This window comes from Trichoderma ghanense, assembly GCF_004382785.1.
Source record: "Trichoderma ghanense strain CCMA-1212 chromosome Unknown scaffold_17, whole genome shotgun sequence".
In the NCBI taxonomy this organism is placed as follows: Eukaryota; Fungi; Ascomycota; class Sordariomycetes; order Hypocreales; family Hypocreaceae; genus Trichoderma; species Trichoderma ghanense.
In genome coordinates, this window is record NW_027395680.1 from 25484 (window position 1) to 51205 (window position 25722).

General features: G+C 56.9%; 11 protein-coding genes across 11 annotated transcripts; 6 read left to right on the plus strand and 5 right to left on the minus strand.

Moving 5' to 3' along the window:
• Positions 1–593: 593 nt before the first annotated feature.
• CCMA1212_009461 (uncharacterized protein) lies at positions 594–918 on the plus strand (the record flags this gene model as incomplete). Its single annotated transcript, XM_073706544.1, has 2 exons — positions 594–795; positions 893–918. 2 exons carry the CDS (start codon positions 594–596, stop codon positions 916–918), a joined length of 228 nt encoding a protein of 75 aa, XP_073554832.1.
• A 328-nt stretch (positions 919–1246) lies between these two features.
• On the minus strand, positions 1247–3088 carry CCMA1212_009462 (uncharacterized protein; the record flags this gene model as incomplete). The annotated part of the gene is made up of 1 exon (XM_073706545.1): positions 1247–3088. The coding sequence occupies one exon, from the start codon at positions 3086–3088 to the stop codon at positions 1247–1249; it is 1842 nt and encodes a 613-aa protein (XP_073554835.1).
• Positions 3089–5279: 2191 nt separating this feature from the next.
• CCMA1212_009463 (Hormone-sensitive lipase) lies at positions 5280–7589 on the plus strand (the record flags this gene model as incomplete). The annotated part of the gene is made up of 2 exons (XM_073706546.1): positions 5280–5371; positions 5432–7589. 2 exons carry the CDS (start codon positions 5280–5282, stop codon positions 7587–7589), a joined length of 2250 nt encoding a protein of 749 aa, XP_073554834.1.
• Positions 7590–9567: 1978 nt separating this feature from the next.
• CCMA1212_009464 (Glutamate decarboxylase) lies at positions 9568–11513 on the plus strand (the record flags this gene model as incomplete). The annotated part of the gene is made up of 5 exons (XM_073706547.1): positions 9568–9887; positions 9964–9991; positions 10066–10674; positions 10737–11375; positions 11460–11513. The coding sequence occupies 5 exons, from the start codon at positions 9568–9570 to the stop codon at positions 11511–11513; spliced, it is 1650 nt and encodes a 549-aa protein (XP_073554872.1).
• Positions 11514–11784: 271 nt separating this feature from the next.
• Positions 11785–13430, minus strand: CCMA1212_009465 (uncharacterized protein; the record flags this gene model as incomplete). The annotated part of the gene is made up of 3 exons (XM_073706548.1): positions 11785–12813; positions 12910–13149; positions 13296–13430. The coding sequence occupies 3 exons, from the start codon at positions 13428–13430 to the stop codon at positions 11785–11787; spliced, it is 1404 nt and encodes a 467-aa protein (XP_073554836.1).
• Positions 13431–14227: 797 nt separating this feature from the next.
• CCMA1212_009466 (Autophagy-related protein 27) lies at positions 14228–15467 on the minus strand (the record flags this gene model as incomplete). Its single annotated transcript, XM_073706549.1, has 3 exons — positions 14228–14423; positions 14499–15108; positions 15200–15467. 3 exons carry the CDS (start codon positions 15465–15467, stop codon positions 14228–14230), a joined length of 1074 nt encoding a protein of 357 aa, XP_073554838.1.
• Positions 15468–15538: 71 nt separating this feature from the next.
• CCMA1212_009467 (uncharacterized protein) lies at positions 15539–15727 on the plus strand (the record flags this gene model as incomplete). The annotated part of the gene is made up of 1 exon (XM_073706550.1): positions 15539–15727. One exon carries the CDS (start codon positions 15539–15541, stop codon positions 15725–15727), a length of 189 nt encoding a protein of 62 aa, XP_073554837.1.
• A 1280-nt stretch (positions 15728–17007) lies between these two features.
• Positions 17008–20315, minus strand: CCMA1212_009468 (SAGA complex subunit spt20; the record flags this gene model as incomplete). The annotated part of the gene is made up of 2 exons (XM_073706551.1): positions 17008–19877; positions 19958–20315. The coding sequence occupies 2 exons, from the start codon at positions 20313–20315 to the stop codon at positions 17008–17010; spliced, it is 3228 nt and encodes a 1075-aa protein (XP_073554840.1).
• A 159-nt stretch (positions 20316–20474) lies between these two features.
• CCMA1212_009469 (uncharacterized protein) lies at positions 20475–20702 on the plus strand (the record flags this gene model as incomplete). The annotated part of the gene is made up of 1 exon (XM_073706552.1): positions 20475–20702. The coding sequence occupies one exon, from the start codon at positions 20475–20477 to the stop codon at positions 20700–20702; it is 228 nt and encodes a 75-aa protein (XP_073554839.1).
• A 559-nt stretch (positions 20703–21261) lies between these two features.
• On the minus strand, positions 21262–22592 carry CCMA1212_009470 (uncharacterized protein; the record flags this gene model as incomplete). Its single annotated transcript, XM_073706553.1, has 3 exons — positions 21262–21670; positions 21737–21924; positions 21993–22592. The coding sequence occupies 3 exons, from the start codon at positions 22590–22592 to the stop codon at positions 21262–21264; spliced, it is 1197 nt and encodes a 398-aa protein (XP_073554922.1).
• A 710-nt stretch (positions 22593–23302) lies between these two features.
• On the plus strand, positions 23303–25250 carry CCMA1212_009471 (Translation initiation factor eIF-2B subunit gamma; the record flags this gene model as incomplete). The annotated part of the gene is made up of 3 exons (XM_073706554.1): positions 23303–23483; positions 23682–25055; positions 25123–25250. 3 exons carry the CDS (start codon positions 23303–23305, stop codon positions 25248–25250), a joined length of 1683 nt encoding a protein of 560 aa, XP_073554923.1.
• Positions 25251–25722: the final 472 nt, after the last annotated feature.

The following is a 25722-nucleotide window of genomic DNA, read 5'->3' on the forward strand; positions in this document are numbered from 1 at the left end:
CACAAAAAGTGTCGATCCCGCCTGTTGGCTCAGAGTCTAGATTGTGAGAAAAAGCTTGCGCTCCAGCAATGATACTGAATTTCAAAGCTGACAATCGAAAAATTGCATCAACACAACCAGATTATCTTCCCAACCAAGCTGAAACCGCACCCGGAAGACAGAAACGCTGTCGGGATGAGAAAATGCAAAAAGATTGCTCGACCAAACTTTCGCAAAGAAAGAAGTGGGCTCGGGACGGCAGAAAAGAAAATAGTCGGTGCCAAGAGAAGGCGGTGACGGCGCATCGAAGATCGAAAAAGTCTTAGTCAGCCGCAGCTTGCATCGCTATGAGTGGTACATGCTGTAGTAGACTTACATAAGCAGCTGGGTGCTTGTCGGCAGAGCTGCACGTGACGAGCAGCGCCAAGCATTCTCGTTTTGACCTCAATCGAACCATACCAATTAATCCCGGGACAAGCTTCGAGCCGCAGACAAACAAAACCACAACCTCGGTCAACCTCTCACCAGCAGCCAAAGTCCGCCTCCTCTCGCTCTCCTATGCCTCGCCTTTCTTCATTACCGTATAGCTAACCAATTGGTTCCTTCCGCTGCAGATGCTCTCCCGCGCCGCCACCCGCACCGCCTCCCAGGTCGCCCGCCGAGGCTTCCACACCACCCGCCCTCGCATGTCCTCCCCCTACCACTACCCCGAGGGCCCCTACTCCAACCTGCCCTTCAACCCGCGCAGCAAGTGGTTCGGCGCCGGATACTGGAGCTTCATGGCCACTGGCTTCTTCCTGCCCTTTGGCATTGCCGGTGAGTTTGCGATTGCGATGATGGGCCTTGTTGCGCTGCTTGCCCCGCCAAGCTGCTCGTTTTGCCGCGGCAAAAGCTGACCGAAGCTGCGTTCTAGTCTACCAAACCTACAAGACTCAGTAAACGACTCGCTGTCGAATTACGGACGAAACTGGCTTTGGCCATGGGCTGTTATGTACGATGGGGTGTTGGGAATGGATAGTGAGTGGGCTGCTGCGACGGGAGTAAATAGCTCGAATAGAACGCGGACCACTTCGCAAGTTCATATGCATAACCAGACTTTTGTCCGTGCAGGTTTCGTTGTGTGCTCGCCAGGGAGACTGAGGTGGAAGCTTGTCATGATAGTTTATGATCAAATTGACATGATTGTCCCGATTGACAAAGGACAGGCTAGTCTATAGATTTGGCATGACATATATGAACACTTGTATACACATTCTCCCCAAACCACTCATAACCACGACGCATCTTTGCCGCGCCACTGCTCAAGCCCGTCGATTCGCGTAGACTTGAGATCCTTGTCGTGCAGAATGTTCTCAAACAGCGCATGCATGAATTGCTGCCGCTCTGGGCTAATGACCCATCTCTGGGACATGTTCTCAAACGTCTGTACCAGAGCCTCGTTGGAGGAGCACTTCTTGACCGCGCGGAGCGCCCAGATGACGACCCATTGGTCTATGCGGAAATCGGCCCCACGCTCATCGTGGGCTTGGTAGAATCCCGCGAGCACCCCTTGGAGGCGCTGCTCAGACCAGTCCGAGCCGGGATAGCCCCCGTGCATGTAGAACCCCTTGAAGAGGGCCAGGAAGATGGTGGGATGGATGGCGACCTTCAGATGCTTCATCTCATCGAGATATTGGGCCACCTTTTGGAGGTTGCCGACTCGGGTAGCATAGTGATTGACCAGCAGCTTGTACGTGCGCAAGTCTGGAGCCAAGCGCACGTTTGTCTGAAACGACTTTTTCAGCTCCGGATGCTGCTTGCCAACTCGGGTAAACATCATGAGGACCTTTGTGACGACCTTGTTCATCATGTAGTCCTTCTGGGGCATCTCTGACGCCATGTGGTGGTCGTTCTTCATTCGCTGGTACGTCTCTTCCGCAGCCGCTTCCTCGCCACACCTGAGCAGCCCCGATATGACGCAGTTGAGGACGACCGTGTCAATCATCTCGCCCGATTCCACCATTTCGCGGTACGCCGCTCGAACGCCCCCCGAGTCGAGCTTCAGTCCAAAGTAGTGGATAAGACTGACGTGGTGGAAGCGATTGAACTCGATCCCGCGCTTGTCCATCTCCTTGTATATCATGTCGGCAAGGGTAAAGTTGCCCGCCTTGGCAGCAACGTCGAATAGAATGTTGAACGTGACTTCGTTACCCGTCACATGAGCCTCCTTCTCCATCTCCTTCCACAACCTCAGCGCCGACTCCATCTCCTGCGTCGACACTCTGGCGGCATACTTGGTGGCAAAGGCCAGCGCAAAGTTCCACTGCGAGCGGCGCAGGGTGAGCCCTGCGTTTTTGACATCGGCAGCCAGGGCAAAGTACCGCAGCATCGAGTCCATGTCCCTCTTCTGGGGCGTGCCCATGACCTTCAGCAGCCTATTGCGCCATTGCCAAGTGAGGCACAGCATGCGAGGCTCCGGAAGCTGGCAGTACAGCTTGTATATCTCATCCAGCGAGTGCCGATGTGGATGCCGCAGCCTTTGTCCGATGGCAGCCTGGAGCCGATCCAAAACAGGCTGCGTCTCCTCATGAACCATGGCCGTCTCGTCCTTTGACGGAAACTGAACGTCCCTCTTGTTCTCCGACACCCGCAGCCTGGGCCCGTCCGGGGCAGCGTAGCCACGGCGATACGGATCCCTGTAGTAATCAAAATACTCCTCGACACTGCCCACGCCGGACTGGTCGACATAGGAGAGCATCGTGTCCTTGTCCTGCACCACGACGGGCGGCGGTCGTGATCGTGTGCCCGAGGTGTGCGAGGCATGCGAGGCAGCGGCCGTCCCGTAGGCTCGAGCGGTTCGTCTTGGATTCTGCGCCGGGGCGGTGCGGTGCTTGTGCGTCTCGAGGCCCGGCATGAACGTCGACAGCAGCCATTGCGAGCTCCGGGGGCAGAAGAAGCCCTGGTTCGTTACCGGCGAGGCTGTTGGCCTTGCGGGCCTTGGTCCCCTCTCGGGAGCGTCTCTGGCTGCGTGAGGCCTCGGGAAGACATTGTTGCGCGCCACGCCGGCTGATGATCGGGTCGCAAGCACCGCACCGCAGAAAGAGCCGTCCACTCGCCCGGGGAGTTTCATGGGCTCCTCCTCATGGTGTTGTCGAGGGGTTTGAGATGGGGAGTTGGGTTGGGGTTTCGTAGGCCGAAAAAAGTATGGGAAACTGAGATAATTGCAGGTGGGGGCGAGGTGGTGGGATGTGCAGCTGCGGCCAATCAAATGCGAGGCAATTGGTGCGGATGGCGCAATTCGCACAGTACAGATATCAGATATCAGTCAGGCAGGGTACCTGATTCAACCATACAATTCTTGCCATTGATGTGCGAGGAATTCCAATGCTCACCCACAGCAGAGAGTCTCTATCGTTGGTCAAAGCCTGATCATGACCATGACTACTCAAGGACCGCATCGCCTGATGCAATTTTGACATGTGTCTACATGAATTGATCAGACCGCTGTGGCAAACACCGCCGTTGCCAATGGCGACTTGGATCGCGCCGTTAATACTATACACGATGCCTCGGTCGTAAGAGGGCATCTGGATCGATAGCAGGACAAGGCGGAAGGGCCAAGGCCACAACAGCCGCAATCTTCCAGAAACAGTGACACGATGGATTTCACATGTGTCGATTAAAGGGATAAGAGCTGTATCCTAGAGACCGCCACCTCAAAACCCAGCCGTTCGGCGCCATGAAGGAAGCGTTCATCAGCTACCGAAAACTTCCCTTTCTTTGCGTCTAGCCAGTTGAGATTCCATGATGCTATTGGTGACGAGGCCTGTCTCACTTGTCTGGGTCTTGATATGAGATGGCGATACGCACTGATCCGGGCAATCCGAGGTATGGCTTTGGCTGCACGTCCACCGCGCAGTCCATTCTATTCTACAGCATCCCGTTCGTATTTTATTCATTTCTCCTGAATGTAAAAGTAGTCACTTTTTCTTCTATGGCCAATCTGTGAGTTTTATGATGCCTCTACAATGGATTATCCCCGACTCTAGGGTATCACGGCAAGGGGAAAGCTAGACTCGGCGCCATGACATGAATCAAAATGACCTCACCATCTCCGTCAATGCCCGCCATTTCAACATTTCCGCGCTCAATTCAAGCTTCAAAATAGATATTCTTCCGGCCTGAGTAAAAGGGGAATCCGTAGGTCCCACCAACAACGTGGAACATTCACGCATGTGCTTGAAACGTGCAACACCAGCCACGGCGTCTGCCTCCTGCAAACATTTGACACAAAAACAAAAGCCGCCCAGCCCAACGCCGCTTTCGACACAACACGCACCAGCCAACCGCAAACAGAATCCATCTTACTAGCACCGAACATATGATTTTTTTTTAGCCCAGAATAGCACAACCAGAAGACCAAAAAAGCCATCCCAGCTGTCAGAAGCCCGCCGTGGGGGAAGCGCCATTCCCCAGAGTTGCCGTCCTGTGGGCAAGCCGCTGATTGGTCGGCCACACGTTTTCGAACCGGGGGGGAGACAGACAGACCCTCGACTTTCACATGTCAGCTGCTCCCGTCCAGGCGCCTCATAACCCGCCCCCCGTCACGAGGACCCAAGGAACAAGGCGAAGGGCCGAGAGAGAGGGATGCTAAGCCGAGAAATGGATATTGGTGGGAAGCAATGACATGTGCCTTGTCATGGGTGTTTGGATGGACACGGAGATGTCCAATCCCGGCATGCATCTTGCTCGCTGCTGTTTTGTAAAAACCCCCCATAAGGCCTCGTTCGCACTCACCGTCATCAATCCTTCTGCTCTCTACTCGTACACAGTTAGTTGGACATCGCCACCCCCGACCGGCAAACGGCCTCCTGTCTTCTAGATCCAGGTTCGGATTGGCTGGAATATTCGTTTCTTGTTCTATTCCGTTGCCCATCTACTTAGTACTTACAACCAGCCCTGTCCTCATCAATGCGCACCGACCGCAGCATCCGATGACGACGGTTCATTCATGAGGCTCGACTCGAATCGACGCGGCGACGAAGCAAACGGCGTATTATCTCGACGATCTTTGTTCAACAGCATCGGCGACCATTTGATACATCGACTGTCGAATGACATGAGATGAGACGCCGTTGCGCCGTCGATCCCCGATATTGCTTATCCCTCTCATGGGCTGTCGCATCGAACCCAGACGCACATATCCCATGTATTACTACACCTCGAGCATTCTGATATAGACTCAAGTCCCTCGCGACCTGTTTTTTTTTTTTTTTTGCTTCCGCTTTCTGATTTACATTGTTCACTTTGTTTTCTGCATCATGATAGACCACGTCCTCGGACGGCCATCGTCCAAGTCGCGGCGCCTGCAGGTCCTGGCCGTCTTGTCCTTTTGGACGTTTTACCTCTACAAGTACGTCTCCAACCCCTTTTGGTCCTCGATGGAGACGAATACTCACATGCAGGGAAACAGAGGCCACAAACATGGCCCGCCCATGGCACAGAAAATCTCAAAGTTCCTCTCCCGCAAGCTGACGGCATGGCAGACGGTCGTCATCACCATGCTGTACCTCTACGCGGCCCGCAACTTCAGCGCCCTCGTCGGCCTGGCCAGCCCCGAGCCCATGGCCAACATGTACGACCCGACGTACTATCGGGCGACCTGGGTGCTGACCGCGCTGGACGCCGGCTTCTGGACCGCCATGAAGATCCGGTCCAAGTGGCTGCGCGACCTGGCCAGCGTCGTCTTCTCGCTCTACTACCTCGTGGCGGCGGAGCGGGCCGACGAAAAGGTGCGCAAGGTCCGCGGCATGATCACGGTCGAGCACCTCCGCGTGGCGTGGAACAAGGGCACGACGCCGTACCTGGGCTTCCTGCAGCGCCTGATGCGGCCGCGGTTCACGAGGTGGCCGCCGCGCCAGGTGCGCATCCCGCGGCCCGCCAACAGCGACTACAAGGAGGCCGTGTCCGCCTGGCTCTACTACGACGGCCCGCTGGCGGACCTGGCGCATCACAACCGCGTCGTGCTGGACGTTCCGGGCGGCGGCTTCGTGGCCATGGACCCGCGCTGCAACGACGACAAGCTCTTCGCCTGGGCGTCCAAGACGGGGCTGCCCATCCTCAGCGTCGACTACAAGAAGGCGCCCGAGCACCCCTACCCGTACGCGCTCAACGAGTGCTTCGACGTCTACGTGACGCTCGTCCGGTCGCGCGGCCGCTGCATCGGCATGTCGGGCCGCGAGACGCCGCGCATCGTCGTCACGGGCGACAGCGCGGGCGGCAACCTGGCCGTGGCGGCGACGCTCATGGTGCTCGAGACGGGCATCGGCCACTTCCGGCGCGCGGCGGGCGTGGGCAGGCTGCCGCCTCCGGACGGGCTCGTGTGCTTCTACCCGACGCTCGACATGAACATTGGCAACTGGATGACGGACGAGCAGATGTCGCTCATCCGGGACCGGCGCTCGAGGCGGACCAACCGGTCCATTGTGAAGCGCAAGAGCATGCAGTACAACGACCTGGTGGGCACGCCGCATCACTCGGACAATGAGGACGAGACGCCGCCGCCGCCCTCGACACAGCCTGTCGAGAACACGCCTTCGACGGGAGGAACGAGGCCAGAGTACTGCCACGCCGGCCCCAGGGTACTCAGCACCTCGCAGAGCCCCAGCCAGAAGAAGGATGGCGAGAAAAAGGACGGCGCCGTCTCGCACAGAGCCGAGCCCATGAAGACGCGTCTGGCGACGTCGTCCATGATCTCCTACTTCAACGACCGCGTCCTCACGCCCGAGATGATGCGAGCCATGATCATCCTGTACATTGGCGCGCACAACCGCCCCGATTTCACGCAGGACTACTTCCTCAGCCCGGTCCTGGCCCCCGAAGAGCTGCTCGAGAACTTCCCCAAGACGTATTTCATGACGGGCGAGCGGGATCCCCTCGTCGATGACACCGTCGTCTTCGCGGGCCGTCTACGACGGGCGAAGGAAGCAGCGGCCCGACGCCAGCTGTCCCGGACGGGGGCGGATCTGGACGAGAACTGGACGTTTGACGACAAGGAGGTGACGGAGGTTCTTCTCATCCCGGGGACGTCGCACGGCTTCATGCAGTTTCCGGGGGTGTATCCGCCTGCGTGGAAGCACTTTGAGCGCAGCGCGGCGTGGTTCGACCAGCTTTTTGTCGATGCCGAGGCGCAGAGGGCGGAGGAACAGGCACGGCAGCGAGCGGCTGCGGCTGCGGCTGCGGCTTCGTCTAGGAGTCAGACGGCTCGGGATGGGTTCCGGCGGCAGTCTATTGCCGAGTCGAGTGGTGATGAGGATAGGCCTCTTGAGATTAGCATGACGAAGATGTCTCGCGGGCGAACGTTGACGCAGAATGGGGACGTGGATGGCAACGGAATTGGTGAGGAGACGACGTCGACTTCGCCGCCTGTTGATGGCAATGCGAATGCAAATGGAGAGGTCAACGGGAGTGCCAACGGAGAGAAGAATGGGGCTGGGAGGAAGATGAAGAAGGGGATTAGGGGGAACAAGAGCCTGGTGAAGCTGACCAGCTCGGATGACTTGTTGGGGCGGCGGATGCATGGGCTTGCGAGCGGGTTGACGAGCACGGGCGATGATGAGGTGTACATGTGAGGACGGGACATTGTGGAAAGGAGGCATGAAAGGTGGTTGGGCTTGTGAGATATGGAGCGTGTAAATGATGCTTTGATGCTGTACCATGTGTGCATCGTGTTTGAGTGTCTTTCTGTCTGCGGTGACATAGACAAGCACATGTTGCTCTCCAAATGCCTAGGATACTATCTCCTGTGGTTTCATTTTGTCATGTAGGTACAAACAGTCTGTTTCTGTCAACTTTCCAAAAGTCGACGACGCCGCAACATATGCCTTGTGTGGTTTACATTCGAGTTTTCCTTGTCGGGCAGATCGAGGCCGTGCTGTACAACAACACTGAAAGTCGTCGGCTTCTTCGGGTCGCGCTTGGAGATGGCCTCATATCCGGTAGCGGAGCACGGGTGGGTGCAATTGATAATGGTTCAATACACATCAAGGAGATGATTTGTGTTTAATGGCCTGCTGCCGGAGGTACACTTTGCATCAATGCTGCTGCAGAGGATTCGTGTCCGGGCATGTTCACCGAGTTCATCATGCCTTACCTCGGTAGTCAATAAAGGGGAAGAAGCACAACACCCGCCTCCCGAGTCCTCCATCCCAGCACAGCACCCTCCCAACGTCNAAAAAAAAAAAAAAAAAAAAAGGTCTCGGTACATACAAACATGCATGATACAATCGCCATCTACAGTGAAAAACGGGCACAGCGCCACAGCGGAGACCCTTTTCAAACAAAACGAACCCTTTCAGCTTTGCGAAGATCCTTCAAGGCAAAGACACAAAAGAGATTCGGGTCGCCGGCACTTGTGTAAAGAAAAAGGGATCTGCCAAGCAGTGACGACACAGCCAAGGCGGGAACCTACTTTTTGCCCTGGAGAGAAAAACGGGGGGCGCCTTTTTTTTTTTTTTATTGGGCTTGTTGGTAATGACCTACTTTGTCTGGCTACTAGCCGTCAGATCCGATGGGGGGGAGCTGCTGCTTGCTGGTGGGGGAAGCGTTTTGGGAGGGGACTTGCATGAGTTGAGGTGTAACTTGCATGAGAGCTTTGGGGGAGCTTGGAAGAGGGGGAGGGGCAGAGGCAGAGTAACCAGACACAAGTTGCTGTAGAGCAGGGCAACATGAAGACAGCAGGGGTTTTCGGCTATGGAAGAAGTGAGGTCGGGTATGATGGTGATGAGGATGATGGTGAAGAAGAAGAAGAAGCAGGAAAAAAAGGGGGAAAGATGCAATTGTCCATGTATTGGCTGTACGAACAGGGGCTCTTTGTTTCAGTGATGCAAAAGAAATGACCAGATAGAGACGGATGCATTGGCTCTTCAATGCGCAGTCTGCGTATACTGTACTAAAAGAGCAAGTTTCCAAACCCAAGATGCATCAAACACAGCACATCCCTTCAGCCATTGGATCAACCCTCTCATGCATCTCCAGCTCCTTTCACAAAACCCCGCTACAAGCAGATCCAAGCACAACCAACCAGACCGCGGATCTTAGTGGCTTGCGGCCGGAAGATGGCGGCCGAAGACTAGATACTATTTGGCACCATTGGTGATGATGATGCGTCGTCATGCATAGGTGCCCCGGGCTAGACCAGCCTAGGGGTCAACGGAAAACCAGACTTGCTGCTAACTGGGTCAGGAGTGACGGCTGCCGGCTGGAGCTCTGCTTGCATTGGTTTGTTTCTCTCATGGTATGTTATGTTGCTTTGCAAGCTAGGGAGGGAGCTTGATTCGAGACAAGTTGTGCCAGTTAGATTGTCTTGCTTGCTTCGAGGCGGACTTTGATGGGCGTTTGGGACCCCTCATCATGACATGTTAGTTGTGCAGTGACGGCCTCGTGCATGTAATCGACACACCAACGCTCCCACTTATATCATACGAGAGCTATATATAACTCCTCTCCCCCCTTCATCCTCTCAACATCTTCTTCTCCTCCTCCCTTTCTTGATCCTTCCCTCCATACCCCCCCTCACAACAACCACAAACCCATCACCAGAAGCTCATCATGGTCCACCTCACCGCAATCAGCCGCTCCGGCTCCGCCACGCCCTCCGAGGGCAACGAAGCAGCCGCCGCAGCAGCCGCCCCCGCCACAGGCCCCTCGGGCCCGATGCTGTCCATCAACGACCGGCCCAGCCTGCACAAGAGCCTCTCGCAGGTCAAGCTGTCGAGCTACGCCGACGAGTTCACCACCAGCGTCTACGGCTCGCAGTTTGCCGGCCAGGACCTGCCCAAGCACAGCATGCCTGCGGGTGCGATGCCGCGGGACGTTGCGTACCACATGATCAAGGACCATTTGAGTCTGGACAATAACCCAAAGCTCAAGTAATGCCCTCTCTTTTTATCACCGTAGTTTCTCATGAATTAGTAGAATTGATTGCTGATTACTGGGAATCTGTAGCCTGGCATCCTTTGTCACGACTTACATGGTACGTCCACCTACATGGAAATCCCCCCTCCCCCCACGTACAAGCTTGACGAACATACTGAGTGTTGTAAACAGGAAGACGAAGCCGAAAAGCTCATGACGGAAGCCTTTTCCAAAAACTTCATCGACTACGAGGAATACCCCCAGTCGGCCGACATCCAGAACCGCTGCGTCAACATGATCGGCGACCTGTTCCACGCGCCCCACGGCGGCGACAGCATCGGCACCTCGTGCATCGGCTCCTCCGAGGCCATCATGCTCGCCGTCCTCGCCATGAAGCGCCGCTGGAAGCTCCGCCGCCAGGCCGAGGGCAAGCCCACGGACCGCCCCAACATCATCATGTCCTCCGCCGTGCAGGTCTGCTGGGAAAAGGCCGCGCGCTACTTCGAGGTCGAGGAGAAGTTCGTCTACTGCACCGAGACGCGGTACACGATTGATCCCGAGGAGGCGGTGGCGCTGATTGACGAGAACACGATTGGCATCGCGGCCATCCTGGGGACGACGTACACGGGGCACTATGAGGATGTCAAGGGGATCAACGACTTGCTTGTTGAGAGGGGGCTGGACGTGCCCATTCACGTTGATGCCGCGAGCGGTGGCTTCGTGGCGCCCTTTGTGCTGCCCGACTTGGAGTGGGACTTCAGACTGCCTCAAGTCGTCTCCATCAACGTCTCCGGCCACAAGGTATTTCCCTCCTCCTCCTCGTCGATTCTCATCAGATACGCTGACACGGATGGTTCCATCAGTACGGCCTCGTCTACCCCGGCGTCGGCTGGGTCGTCTGGCGCTCCCACGAATACCTCCCCCAAGACCTCATCTTCAACATCAACTACCTCGGCGCCGAGCAGTCCTCCTTCACCCTCAACTTCTCAAAGGGCGCCTCCCAGGTCATCGGCCAGTACTACCAGTTCATCCGCCTCGGCCGCCGCGGCTACGAGTCCATCATGAGCAACCTCACCCGCACGGCCGACTACCTGACCGACGTGCTCGAGAAGTCCCTCGGCTTCGTCATCATGTCCGAGCGCGAAGGCCAGGGCCTGCCCCTCGTCGCCTTCCGCTTCAAGACCCCGGACGAAGGAGGCAAGCAGCGCCATTATGACGAGTTTGCCCTCGCGCACCATCTCAGGAGCAGGGGATGGGTCGTGCCTGCATACACCATGGCGCCGCACACAAACGAGATGAAGATGCTGCGGGTCGTCGTTAGAGAGGACTTTTCCAAGAGCAGGTGCGATTTGCTGATTCATGATATCAAGCTTTGCGTGGCCATGCTCGGGAACATGGATGCCGAGGCGGTGCGGAAGCAGGAGGACTTTATCAAGGAGCATATTGCGACGCATGGGAAGACGAAGCATCAGCATAGGCACAGTGCTTCCAAGCACTACACGGTGAGTTTCTTTCCCTCTCGACAAGACTGAATTGTATGGAATCGAGGGACGTGAATGAATGGCTGACGATGAGTTTTGTGATAGGGCGAGGAGCATTCGCTGCAGGGCAAGACGGGCAAGACGCATGCCATTTGCTAAACACGCTTCAGGTGTTGGATAGGAGACGGGAGGAATAAAAGTACAATGGGCACTGTAGGAATCAGACAGATAGGTTCAGGTCCGATATACATGTGAATCATGACGCTTTTTTCTTTCTTTTCTTTTCTTTCTTCCCCCCCCCCTATACCGGCTATATAAGCCCACTCAATCTCCTTTTTAGACATTGAACCAGAATCTCATACGCGCGCCAAACTATTAATACACTCAAAACAGAGAAAAGAAAGTCACAGGCTCGCTCACAAGCACCCTCCTACTTGCGCGTAGCGACAATCGCCTCCTCCAGGATATCCAGCCCCTGCCCAATCTCCTCCTCCGTCATCACCAGGCTCGGCAAGAACCGCAGCGTGTTCGTCCCCGCCGTAATCACCAGCAGGCCCCTCTCCCGCGCCGCCGTCACAATCGCCGCCGGATCCTCCGTCAGCTGCAGTCCCAGAATCAGCCCGCGGCCGCGCGCCTCCGCGATGAGCTCCGGGAACTTCTCCCGCAGCCTAGCGAACCGGTCGAGGAACACCTTGCTCTTGGCCGCCACGCCGTCCCGGATCTCCCTCGACGACAGCCTGGAGACGACGTAGTGCGCCAGGCGGCACGCGAGCGGGTTGCCGCCAAACGTCGTCCCGTGGTCGCCCAGCTTGATCTTGTCGGCGACGGCCTCGGTGACGAGCACGGCCGCGACGGGGAACCCGTTGCCCAGCGCCTTGGCCGTCGTCAAGATGTCCGGGTGGGCCTCCTTGGGGAGGCTGCCGTGCGCCCACAGGTCGCCCGTCCGGGACAGGCCCGACTGGATCTCGTCGTAGATGAGCACGGCGCCGACCTCGCGGCACCGCCTCGCCAGCGCAACCATGAACTCCTCGCTGCCGGCGTGGATGCCGCCCTCGCCCTGGATCGGCTCGACGATGACGCCGCACGTCTTGGCGTCGACGAGCGCGTCGATGCCCGCCACGTCGTTGTACGTGCCCTGCTTGAAGCCCGGCACCATGGGCGCAAACGGCTTCTGGTACTTTGGGTTGTGCGTCGCCGACAGCGCGCCCATGGTGCGCCCGTGGAAGGCCTGGTTGAAGGAGACGACGTCGGACTTGGCGCCCGACGGGTCCAGGAGGTTGCCCACCTTGCGGGCGAACTTGATGGCCGCCTCGTTGGCCTCGGTGCCCGAGTTGCAGATGAAGACCTTTGACGCCTCGTGCATGCAGCCCGCCTCGAGCGTCTTTTCGACGAGCAGCTTGGACAGCGCGCCGGTCCAGGGGTTGTAGTACAGGTTCGAGGCGTGGACGAGCGTTTTCGCCTATGCACAAGTTCCCCCCCTCGTCAGCACGCCTCCTCCTCCTCCTCCTCCTCCTCCTCTTCTTCTTTTTCCTCTATAAAGGTAAATTGTACGCACCTGCTTGGCGATGATATCCGCAAACTCGGCATCACAATGTCCCAGCGACGTCACCGCAATCCCCGCCGTGAAATCGAGATACTTTCGGTTCTCAATGTCCCACAGCCACGAGCCCTCGCCCTGCACAAACACAGGCGGCGGCCGGGCGTACGTGGCCACCATGTAGGGCGCATGCTCCTTGACGAGGGCCGCGCTGGCCGAGTCTGGCGCCGGGTCGGGGTTCGGCAGAGCTGCGTCTCGCTGCGGTGACAATCATGTCAGTCAGAACAATTCCCACATTGGCTTGCGTTTGTTCTTCTTGATGTGAAGTGCCGTGGATAGTCAATTGATGAGATGCAACCAACTGGGGAGAGGACTTGTCGGGGAGCAAAGTTGTTGCGACGCACCTTGATGGACTGCTTCGCATCCTCCGACAGCCTCGCCGCCGCCCTCGTCGCAGAAAAGCACCTCTTGCCTCCGGCAGACGAAAGCCTGCTGCCAGCAAGCGCCGCCTGTCGCGCAAGCGATACCCTCAAAGCCATTTCAGTTTTCCCGGCAAAAAGGCAATCACCAATCTTGAGAGATCAAATCCCGCCTTCGTGCGCAATGTTAGGCAGAGGGAACTGGAAGCTTGGGTTAGTAGGGAGCGATATAAATTTCCCTTTTTGCGCCGGCCTTCGAATTGGGGGGGTCTTGGCTTGAACTTTTTTTTATCGATAAAAGCTCCGCTGCCGGTATCGCTGCTTTTGCTTGTGCATTTGCAGGCGTTATAATGTGCTGTGACGACACTAGAGTGGATTGTTTTCTTGGGCTGCGAGCTGAGTCATTGTTTCGAGCTCCCCAAAGAAACTCGGGATGGAGTCATCCTTTTGCCCGATTTGACCTACTTCTCCGTCATGATGAAGAGATGAACCTGCGATGGTGGAAGCAGCGAGTCCATTTTCTAACAGAGTCATCATTGCTCCCTACATCGGGCTGCAACGCATTATGAACAGGTCATCCTCAAGCTCTCCAGCTCCAACGTGATTCACGTGCCCAGAGACAGCAACGATAACTTGATGTATGAGATTATCATAGTAAAACCCAAGAGATAAACACAGTCTCTACAAATCCCGCCCAAGCAAAACACGCAACAGGATCTCAGTATGCAACCAGAACGCCGCCTTGCCAAAACAGACAAGGGGATCAGGGGTCGAAAAAAAGGAAAAGAGGAAAATGGCATTACCGAGGCTCCCAAGTACAACCGTGTGTATAACCCCGTCACAGCCCTTCCACCAGCGTGTTCCACCTATTCCCTCCATTCAGTCCTGGGCCCCTGGAAAAATCATGCCCGTGCTGTTTAGACGGCGCTGTAGCCTCCTCGACTGCCAGCGCCCTGAACCGTGTTCAAAACCCGGCGTGTCCAGTCCTTGAGAAGGTAGGGAATGTCGCGCAGGGTGTCGCCGTGGGGGAGGAGGTCCCATCCTCGCGCGCCGTAGCGGTTGTAGTTGAGCCAGGAGCCGAAAATCAGGTACGCCGCGATGCCGAGGAACACGCTGCAGAAATGCCATTAGTCGAGGTGTCCTGCATTTGCATCTGGGAGCCGCCGTTCCCGGGTGTGCTGCACTTACACGATGACAAACCAAGTAAAGAAGCCCCAGCTTGCGCTCGAATCGCCGGGCTCGCGGTCATCGTCCTTGCCTCCATCCCGCTTCTCGCACGCATACTTGGTGTACCAAGTCAGCCGCAAGACATCGAAGTCCTTTTCCTTGGCATAGTCCTCCCAGATGAGCGCCGCATCCTTATTCTTCAACTGGTGCTCAATGGACGAGTCCTGGTTCCCCTCGTCGTCCTTGTCGCCATCCTCCTTCTTGTCGTCTTTGTCCTTGCTGTCGTCCCCCTTGTCATCCTCTGCTCGTCGCTTCGCGGCAGAAGGCTTCTCGTATTCGTCCTCGGAAGCCCACTCGCCCTCGGTGCCCGTCTTGTCGGGATCGCACAGAAACTCAATAACGGCCTTTTGGGCCCTCCGCTCCGAGACGGGGCCGGTGAGAGGGTGCTTGCCGCCCTTGAGGACCAGCCGCAGACCCTCCTTCTGAGAGTCCGAGTTGGAATCGCTCGTCTTGAGCCTCGTCGCCTCGTATTCGAACTGCGATCCGCCGGCGTTTTCCAGCCCGCCTGCAATGGCAACGACCTTTGTGACGGAGTCCTGGTCGCCCTTGAGGAACCGGGTGATAGCGCACACTTGATGCAAGGCGGTCTGGTCAGTCACCCGTTCGTAGTGTAAACAATGCCTAGGGAGAAAGAGGGCAAAAAAAAGAATCCTTCGCCTCACCTCTTGTTCCATTGGGACACTCCTCCTTGGACTTGGCCTTGCCGCTCTTCTTGAGCGGCTGGCAAATGTCGACTGTGTACGTCGTGTTCATGTGAGCCTCGGTGCTCGACTCGAACCGCGACGTCACCACCGAGTGCGGGCCCCCGAGCGGCGACAGGTCAAAGTTGTGGCCGTCGACCCGGATCTTGTCGCAGCTCAGCATCGCCGCCGCGCCCAGCGGCGCCAGCAGGAACGACAGCAGCAGCGCTGACGGCCGTGGGGGATGCATCGCGACGAGGTTGATGGAAACGATAGAAGTGGCAGACGAGATGGGAGGGAAAAGCGTGGCGATTCGGCAGAATGACGATGGCCAAGACGGAGGAGGGAGAGGGGGGTAAGAAGAGAGAGATGCTGAGCGACGAGAGAAAGCACACAGACGCCAACAAAGCCCAGATAAGGACGGGACGGAGAAACCAAGAGCTCGACGATCCGACGATCAACAGACGGGCGATGCAGAGGCGACGCAACGAGGCTGATTCGGCGATTTGATTATATCAACAGCAAGGGAAAAAAAAAAAAAAAAAAAGGATTCTTGTGCTCTGGTCCAGCCTTGTTTTCGGGGGGGGGGGAAATCACGTCAAGCTTGTCGCGAACCGAGAGCGCAGACAGAATTGGGGGCTAATAAGCCGGAAGAGCTGCTGCTGCTTGCTGGAGACTCTCTGAACTCTCGGGCTCTCTTTTTACTCTTGTTTGACGTGACGTTCCGTCATTGCTTTTAGTCTAGAACCGAAGAGGCCGGGCCCGCACGTGACCGGAAATGGAAACATGGGACCCCCCGTAGTCCATGTTCAGGTGAAGATACGGTGAGGAGCTCGTTTTCCGTTGGTGAAGAATAGGGGGCTGCATGTGGAGAAGAGGCATTTCATGGCCAGTGTATCAGCATGATTCGTAAGAATGTTCATCTCTGTCGGATGCCATCGTCTTTTGCGTGTACCGACGTTTACTCTGCTTCTCAAGAATCAGATGGACGGGAGGCTTGACATGTGCCTGCCTTAGTAAGCCATCCGAATGCACCCAAACAGCAAGCATCAGAACTGCCGAGCATGGCAAGACAGTTCGTCAACATTAAGCTGCAAATCCAACATCAACGTCAACCTTCAACGTCCTCTCTCAATCTCGCAGCAAACTCAATTCCAATGATCAACTTGTTTCTGTTATTCTGTTGCCCTTACACTATACAAGCGTCTCAACTCCATTATAGCTACTTGCCTGATGACCTCCCTTCCACCCCCCCCCCAAACGCCAAGTAGCCGAGCGAATTCATTAGATTCATGTCCAGTCCAGAAGTCGGCACACCCCCCATTGTTCAAAACAAGATAGAAGAGAAGCGGTAGAGCAAAAGGAGATATAGAGAAGAAAAGGTTGGAACGAACAAACCCACCACCCCCTCCAAACAAGCAAACAGGAAAATAGTCAAAACAGCAGGTCCATCGTGGTGTCGAGCAGCCACTACCGATATAACAGAAAAGAAAAGAAGAGAAAAAAAAAAAAAAAAAAAACAAATCATCCCTAGGGTATTGAAACACTGGCCCAAACGCGGTAATCCTGACTGGTGCCGAAATTGTAAACCGCCCTCCTAAACTCCGTGTGAAAATTGACATCAAAATGGGTAGGCAGCCTCCTTTTCCCGCCGAGTTCACGGCTGCTGGACTGCTTTATGTGGTACAAAGCCATCATCCTTGTACTTCCGTCTCCTCCGAAAGGGCTGAGACATTTTCCTCTCGTTGTACCCCGTCATTCTTTTCTTTTTTTCCGTCCGTAATCTCATTTCACATTCCCTGGTGCCCCATCATCCCGCCTTGCATCGCAGCCTGTTGCTGCTGGCGTTGTTGAAGTCGCATCTGCTGCTGCTGCTGCCGACGCTGCACCATATCCCTCATCATCTGTTGGGCTTGCATGAAAGCTTGCGATTTGATCCTCTCCATGGCGTCCGGCGGGATGTTGTCGGCCCCGCCGAATTTGGCCGCCGCCGAATTCAGGAGCCGGCTGTAAATGATGCGCGTCTGAGTCTGCAGCTGGACCTGCAAATTGTTCGGCTGTCCTGGCTGGGGGCCTTGACCCTGATGCTGAGCCTGGGCTTGTGCTTGCTGCGCCTGAGCCTGAGCTTGGGCAGCTTGCTGTGCTTGAGCCTGAGCCTGCGCCTGAGCCTGCGCTTGGGCATGTGCCTGAGCCTGAGCCTGGGCCTGGGCTTGCTGCTGGGCCTGAGCCTGTGCCTGCTGCTGCATCTGCATGGCTACCATCGCTTGCATGTTGACATTGGGATTAGCATTGCCATTCATCATCTGCCCGTTCATCTGCCCATTCATCTGGCCGTTCATTTGACCCCGTGCCATGTTGCCCATTTGGCCCATTCGAGTCATTTGCTGAATCTGGGCCTGCATCTGAGCCTGCATCTGCGGTGTCATCGAGCGTATCTGAGCGCCTTGCATGCTCTGCAACTGTTGCGCGTATTGCTGAGCCCACTGCTGGTGTTGTTGCTGTTGCTGCTGCTGCGGGTTCAACATGTTGTTCTGCGGGTGCTGCTGTTGATGTTGTTGCTGTTGCTGTTGCTGCTGCTGCTGCTGCTGCTGCTGCTGCTGCTGCATCAGCATTTGCCGTTGCATCATCTGCATCATCTGTTGCTGCTGCTGCGGCGTCATGCCTGGGCCCTGTGCAGCAATGTTCATGTTATTAAAATTGCCATTCTGGAGAGCCGCCGCCATTTGCTGCTGCTGTTGCTGCTGCTGCAGTATTGCTCGCTGCTGGGCCATCTGAGCCATAACCTGAGGGCTGGCCTGGTTCATGCCCGAGGGGTTCATCATCATGGGCTGGCTCATCTGCGAGTTCTGCGCCATCATGGCCGGAGGACTGTTCGCCTGGGTCATGCGGGGGGTTGCAATCATTGCTGGCCGGTTGATGGGAGTTGCATGGGGCATGCTCGGCGTCGCGTGAGGCATGCGTGGCGTGCTCGACGGGTGGCTCTGCTGGCTGTTTCTAGAAGACATGGCGTGGGCCATGGGCACCGATACCTGCTGGTTCTGCACCACAGAAGCGGATCGCGGAGGGCTCGCCGCCATGGTGGAGTTGTTTCGCTGCATGGCGGCGGCCGCAACCATGGGCGACGACATGTTCTGAGGAGTGGGCTGACGGATGATGGGAGAGGATGCTTGAGCCTGAGACATTTGGGCTTGGAACCGGGCCTGAGCCGGTCCATGGAGGCCGTTGGCCATTGGGGTTTGCTGAACGCCGTTCGGCATGCTTCCGGGATGCTGGGCGGGGTGAGCGTGCTGCGTCTGGTTCATCTGCGCTGCGGCGTTGTTTGCCTGCGCCGCGGGAGTCTGCGCCGCAGCGCGAGCGGCGATTGCCTGTCGCTGGGCTTCGGCGTGCTGGCGCATCTGGTTCTCCTTCGCCGCCGCGGCTTCACGCCGGAGCCTCTCGACCTCTGCTTGTCTCTGCGCAGCAGCTTCCACCGCCTGCTGCGCCTGTTGCTGCTGTTGCTGCTGTCTCTGGAGCTGCAGCTTTCGGTCATTCTCCTGCTGCTTAAGCTTCTCCTGTTCCTTCTTCTCGTTGTGCTCTCTCTTGATATCCTCAATGAGGTTGAAGCGCTCAAAGCGAGGCTCGAACGTCGCCGCACCGGTTGGGCCATCCCCGTCCGCTCCACCAGCACCCTGCGCGCCGGGAGCGTTTGGCGCAAGCCGGTCGTCGAGAACCAGCATGTACCGCTCCATCTCTGCGGTGAATGCCTCGTCGGCAGCCATTTCGGCCACCGTCCTCTTGCGCGCCTTTGGTTGAGGCGGAGGCTCGCTGTGGCTGGGATGCGACATCCTCTCCAACAGGGCGATGGTCTCTTCCACGCTCTTTGTCGGTTCGAGCATCAGAGGTGCGTTGGTCGCGAGCAGTATCTGGCCTTCGGCAGCATGTAAAAGGTTGGCGTCCAGCTCATTCTTTTCTCGCTTCTGTCTTTTCGCAGGCGGCGGGACATTGGCTGCAGTCGGCGTCGGCGGCACAAGGGCGGATGGAGTGGCTGGAGGGGCCATGGCCGAAGGGTCATTAGCACCAGGTCCCTCCCCAGGCGACTTGGGCATCGTTGCCTTGATCATAAGATCCATGCGTAAGCTCTCGGGCGTAGGGTGAAGCACAACAGTGAAGATCTTCGGTTTGGGGGGGGCCTTTGTATCTGTGGCATTACTAGGAGCATTTGGCGTAGGCTCCTTATCCACATCTTTTTCATCGGCGTCTTCCTCTTTAGGCTCCTCTTTTGGCTTCGCAGCTGCATCCGCGGCATTCTGCTCTTCCTTGGGAAAGGGGACGTGTGGTGAAGGTGTCAGCCATTGGTTGTAGTTGTGGATGGACGAAGGCACAACGGCGCTAGAGGCTGACGAGGGTCGTTTGGTGCCCTTGTTCTGGACCACGGACTTGTGGTCGTGGATCTGTACAATGAGGCATCCGTCGTAAAAGGGAACCTTGCCCTGGACAAAGTAGGGGAGGAGGTCGTGGGGTATCGTGCGGCTCTTGACATGCTCAAGGAAGATCTTCATCGGCGACTTATACTGGAACATGCCATCTTGACCATCGAAGCGGAAGTGTGTCGGATGCATGTGGACGACCAAAGAGGGCGGTCGCCCCGAGTTTCTCTTCAGTACGTAGGCATCGGTGACAACTATAGCAGCGATTTGCCCTTGGTTAGAAGAACTGCCACTTGTGGTTTCGCACTGCGGGAGAGGAAGGATCATGTGTTACCGTAAGGTGGGGGATCGTAGCCATGGGCAGCCGTGTCTGCTGCGAACGACGCCGATCGCATGCCGGCGCTGTTTCTCGAGTTGCGCCCGGGTGTCTGGTTGAGGGTGTCGCGGCGGACCCGGTTGATGGGCCGCACGGTTGATGCCGTGATGGCCCGGTCGCTGGCGGAGCTGGGCGGCTGCTTCGCGCTGGAGGGCGGCTTGGAGGATGCCAGGGACGGCGACGGCGACCCCGCGAACGAAGCGGCACCGTTTGTCTGGATGCCCGGCGGCACAGGGCGCTTGATCTTGGCGGGCACAGGTGGCGGCGGCACCGCAGTGGCCGTGACTGCGGCGGTGGTGACGTTGGTCGGCGCCATCGTGACCCCGGACGCACGACGGCGCGCGTGTTGCGGCTGCTTCTGCTTCTCCCACGCCTGCGGTGCGTGTGTCGCGGCGTCGACGGCAAGCATCTACTTGCGCCGCAATTGCAGTCTGGCGATGCCCGGCCGAGAGAGTCGAAGGCTGGCAGAGGCGTGATGCGATGCGATGCTCGAAGCGCGGCGCGAGATGAGTGGGCTGTGGAGACGAATGCTTTCAGCGTGGATCCGGTCAGAGGGCCGACGGCGGCGGCGCAGGAGCTCGAGATCAGCTGCGGTCCATGGGCAGGCGATGCTGAGGCCGGGCGAGGCGGATTCTGGCGGAAACGAGGGTCGGGGGTCGGTTTGGGGATTGCCGGCGCTCAAAGGGAAGCAGTTCTGAGGTGAAGCGATGTTGACCAGACGTTGGATTCCCTGGCTGAGGACGGAGGGTCGCCTGTCACGTGACCCCGCCTTGCTTCGCTCCGAGGCTTTTCTAGTACCTCGCTTCGGCTTCACTCAAAGCGACACCACCTTTGTCAAAGGATGATCTTGAATAACATCAGATCGGAATTAGAAACTACACCATTTGAAAGAAGAATGAGTCCGCTGTGACGTCCAAGTTGCAGCATGAGCTCCAGGGAGCGGAAAAGCTACGCTCTAATAGACCCAGCCGTGATGCCTCATAGATGGCCCGGGCACGTTCTGCGATATACCTTATGCTTGTGTAAGGTAGGCAAGGAATAAATAGCAGAAAGCCATCTCTCACAGCGACAGAAACCGAGTACGAGCTTTGAGTTGCGTATGCTGTTGTTTCGCAAACCGACCGCAGCGCTATACAACACTCTAGTTCATGACAAGAAATCAAACAGTCAAAGTATATACAGCTAGACGAAATCAACGTCCTGGTATCTTCCCATCATTATGTCCTCATACATACCGTCGGAAACATTGCTCGGACAGCCCTCTATTCTCGGCCCTGGACTCTACGGACCCAATCGTCATTAACGCGCACGCTGTCGACAACAATGATGCCTCGTCCGCGACCAACGCGCTCGGGCTTCTGCCACCACTTCTCGGGCTTGTCGGCTTTCTCTGCCTCGGACTCGCTGTCGGCCAGGCCGCCGGATCCGTCCTCGGCCCCGACAACCAGCACAATGTCGTGGCGGAACCAGGTCTGCATGTTGGCGACGTAGCCGCCGTTCTCGCCCGCGAGGGATTCCTGCAGGTAGATGATGTCGGGCTGCAGGTGGCGCAGGATGTGAGTATGGCCGTTGGGGGTGGTGAAGGGAAGGATCATGGTTTCCTTGTCCACCAGACCCAAGGCGTGCGAGTACACGGCATTGAACAAGGTGTTTTCTGCCGAAGCGCCAAGTCTACGCAAAAGAAGCACTCTTATCAGCGAATATCCTGGGATGATGGCCAGGAAACAAGGGACTTACACTGGGCTCTTAGCCTCGGGAGTTTGAGCTTGGTCATATCCAACGTTAGAGAATGATGAGCTAACCGAAGGAGGCGGGCGATTACTCGTAGCGGCTTCACCCGTGTCTTTCAAGCCCGGTGCGTAGATGAGCACGAAGAGCTTGATGGCAGACAGGTCATTGTGCCGGGGGATGTGGTTCAAGATGGACTGTTTTGCACAGGTCAGCAGCTGTTGACGAACACACAGGTTGAAGCAAGCAAAAGGGAGGGACTCACGGCATGCTCATGAGTAATGTCGTCGTCGTCGTCCGTGAACTGGGAATCGGCAGAAATGACAATGGCGACCGTCTTGCGCTTCTTCTGCGCAGGCGCCGGTCCCTTTTCTCTGCGCACGTCTTTGCTCTCGGACCAAGGGTTTGTCTCAGGTTCCGGCTTGTCTTCTTCGCGGATCGAGGCCAGCGCCTTGCCGACCGCGGCCCCGGCAGCAGCGACCCCGGCGGCCACTGTCTTGCCGGTCGAGTCGAGGAAGGTCTGCGGGTTCGACGAAAAGGCGCTCGTCATTCGCGTTCCCCATCCCGACGTGCCCTCGCCCATCTCGGCGCCAACCGCATAGTTGCCATCGCGCTGCTCTGGCGGCGCCATCCCGCGCCTCTCCGCCGAGGCGCCGTACGCGGGATTCTCTCCATAGTCGGCGTGCTCATAGTCCAGGTCGGGCTCGGGCTCGGCGTGGTCCTCAGCGCTCTCCTTGCGCTGGCTCCAGACCCAGGCGGCGAGACCGGCCGTGGCCACGGTCAGGGTGATGGCAAGCGGCACCCAATGGCTCCAGACGCCTCGCCGCGAGCGGGAGGAGCCGTGGTTGTCGTAAGGAGGCGACATTTAGTCGGAGTATCGTGGCATCGCTTTGCAAGCGGCCTGTGCTGTGTTGCTGGTGCGGTGCGATGCTGCCTCAAGCGCCTGATCCCAGGGGCAATCCGCAGAGCAATTGAAGGTGCTGCAGGACGGCAACAGCAGTTCGTATCTGGAGGCTAGACAGACACGAACGTGTAAGTGCTGGGTGGGGAGAGGCAGCAGCTGAGCCCGGCCAGGGTGAACTTAAAGGTGTGTCGCAACAAGTCGGTGGCTGGGGGTCCCTTCAGCTTGCCTCATGTCAACATTGTGGAGATTCTTCCCAGCAACGCGCCACCGCTTCCGAGGCTTTAGCTGCCGGCGGTGGAGCAATTTAAATCCCGCGCCACCGAGGCTGCGTGCACGTGAACGTCGCGCTGTGATTGGTTGCTTCTCATGAGCTCGAACGCACTGGCGGTGCTGTGGCTGGTGAGTCTGCGCCACAGCTTTCTTCTTTTCTCTCAGCCTTGTGTGAAATGGTATTGAGCAGCAGTTATGACTCTTCAAGCCCGCAAGTGGGGGATCTGAAGATATTCACAACCCTGGTCGAATCTCACCCCCAGACGACGCCCGCATCTCATCCTGGCCTCCTTTGACAGGCCTTTGCAGCCTCTTACATCCTTTCGATAACTCGAGGCATTACATCGACATCGTCCCTCATCTGCTCGTTTGTCTGCCACAGAAGCAGACACCCAACCACGATGCCTCACGCCTTGTCGATGGCCTCAACCGGGCTTCAAGCCCTCATCCTCTGCGGGCCGGGCTCGTCATTCCCGACCTTTACTTCCAACCCCGACGAGAACCCAAAGGCGCTGCTGCCCATTGCCAACCGCCCGATGGTGTGGTACCCTATTGACTTTTGTCTCCGAACTGGCATCACAAGTAAGGAGCCTTTCTCATCTCTCTTGGGCAGCCTTTCTTGTCTGCGCTTCGGCTCGGTAGATTGCGTCCATGACCCGCCCAGTTCATGGAGCATTCTTCTATCCATCCGCGGGTCTCATTTATCGTGGCTATATCATTATGAACCATGCGACGAATGTGAATGTTCTCACTGATGAGACAATGGCTGACAACGTCTAGGCATAACCCTCATCTGCCCCCCCTCAGCTTCAAAAGCCCTGACAGCCGCTCTCAACACCAACCCCTACCTCACGGCCCTGCCGTTGCCGCGGCCAGACGTCTTGGCCCCAGCTGACCTAGACCAAAACACGGGCACCGCCGAGATACTGCGACTTCCCGAGATCAGAGAGCTCGTAACCGGCGACTTCATCGTGCTGCCATGCGATCTCGTCTGCGAACTCGCCGGCGAGCAGCTGCTCCAGGCGTGGATGGTCAAGTCCGCCAGCCTTACCGGCCTCCTCGGGGCGAAGCAGCTCTCCAACGGCCACCAGACCAAACACAGCGGCGGCCTCGGCGTGTGGTACAACACGAAAGCCAGTGCTCCCGTCAAGGGCGAGGAGACGGATTTCATTGCCACGGCTCCCTTACCCACCTCTTCTACCGCTCCTCCTAAAGGATCCATCTTCCAAAACGTGTCGAAGCTGGTGTACTCCATGCCCACCGACTCCTTCAACGATCTCACGGAAGAGAGGAAAGCCATCCCGATCCGCCACGGACTGGTCAAGGCGAACCCCCGCGTCCGCATGTACACGACGCACAGAGACGCCCACATTTACATCTTCCCTCGATGGGTCCTGGATTTCATCAAGAAGAACGAGCGACTGGAGAGTATTGGTGAAGACGTCGTGGGCTGGTGGGCCAAGGCCGGATGGCAAACTGGGCTGGCGGACAAGCTCTCGTTCGGCGAAGTCTGCCGCAGTGGTGACGAGGACGAGAACGAGTCTGAGATGGAAGGCCGCTCGTCGCCCGCCGAATCCGCGCCGGGTAACCAGGAAACCTCGCGGGATGCCGTTTCATCCATCAACATTGCGAGAGACGGGCAGTATACAGGCGATAAGAACAAATCAGCAGCAACAGCCTCCAAGTTCGAACCTCCGTCTATCCTAGCCTACATCCATTCACAAAAGGACCAAACCGCGGGCTCCATATTGCGCCGCGTCGATACCGCACAGCTGCTGCTCGCCATTTCCCTCCAGCTAGCCAAGCTTCCCTCCATCGAGGAGGATCCCGAGAACCCTTCACCCTTTGCGCACCCCAAGAAGGTCGCGTATCCCGAAGGCGTCAAGCCCCGCACCACCATCACCAAGCAGGACAGTCTGATCGGAGAGAACGTCACCGTCGAGGAGAAGACGTCCATCAAGGAGACTGTCGTCGGTGCAGGCTGCCAGATCAACGAAGGAGCGAAGCTGTCTCAGTGTCTTTTGATGGAAGGCGTGGTTGTCGGAAAGGGATGCAAGCTCACGAGGTGTATCCTCGGTAAGCGGTGTATCATTGGAGCGGGTTCCGTTCTTACGGATTGTGAGGTCCAGGAGAACCTCATTGTTGAGCCTCGCAGTAAGTTTCGCTCCCTGTTCGAAACATCGCCATTGTCTGTATGGTTACTAATGAACGTGTCGTTTAGCCGAGGACAAGGACAACAAGCTCATGAGCTCTGAAGGCCTCGAGGCTACTGAGGCGGAAATGGAGGAGGTGCTGCAGGAAATGGAAGAAGAAATTGCCGCCACGGGAGAGGATGTAGACATGGAATAGACTGTTCAAAAAGTTGAATAGAACAAAAGTAAAATGGTTTCATCTGACATTGGAACCGAACTTCTTATGCTCGATATAGGTACTCTGTGAGAATGCAATGAGTGAAGCCATCAACACCACGTCCAGCATGTTCCACAACTCATCTACCCTATCAAGCTTCCCATCTCCTCTCAACATTCACGGCTCCTGTCAAAAATATAATCAGACAACTACAGCAACATCATAGCAACGTCTGTCGTTCACTGCATCTCGTCTCACACCCACTCAAGTCCATAACCTACCCTACACCAAACTTCAAAAAAACCGACAACCCCCCTGTCTATCACATATCGCAAACCACACTGAGACATACATCACGCCCAAACTTCAAACCCCAGCCTGACATCCCCCCCAACCGCCCAAGCGCAATCACACCACTCTCAGACAAAAATTGCATGATTGGCGTCACCCAGTCCAGCTGAACAAGGAGAAA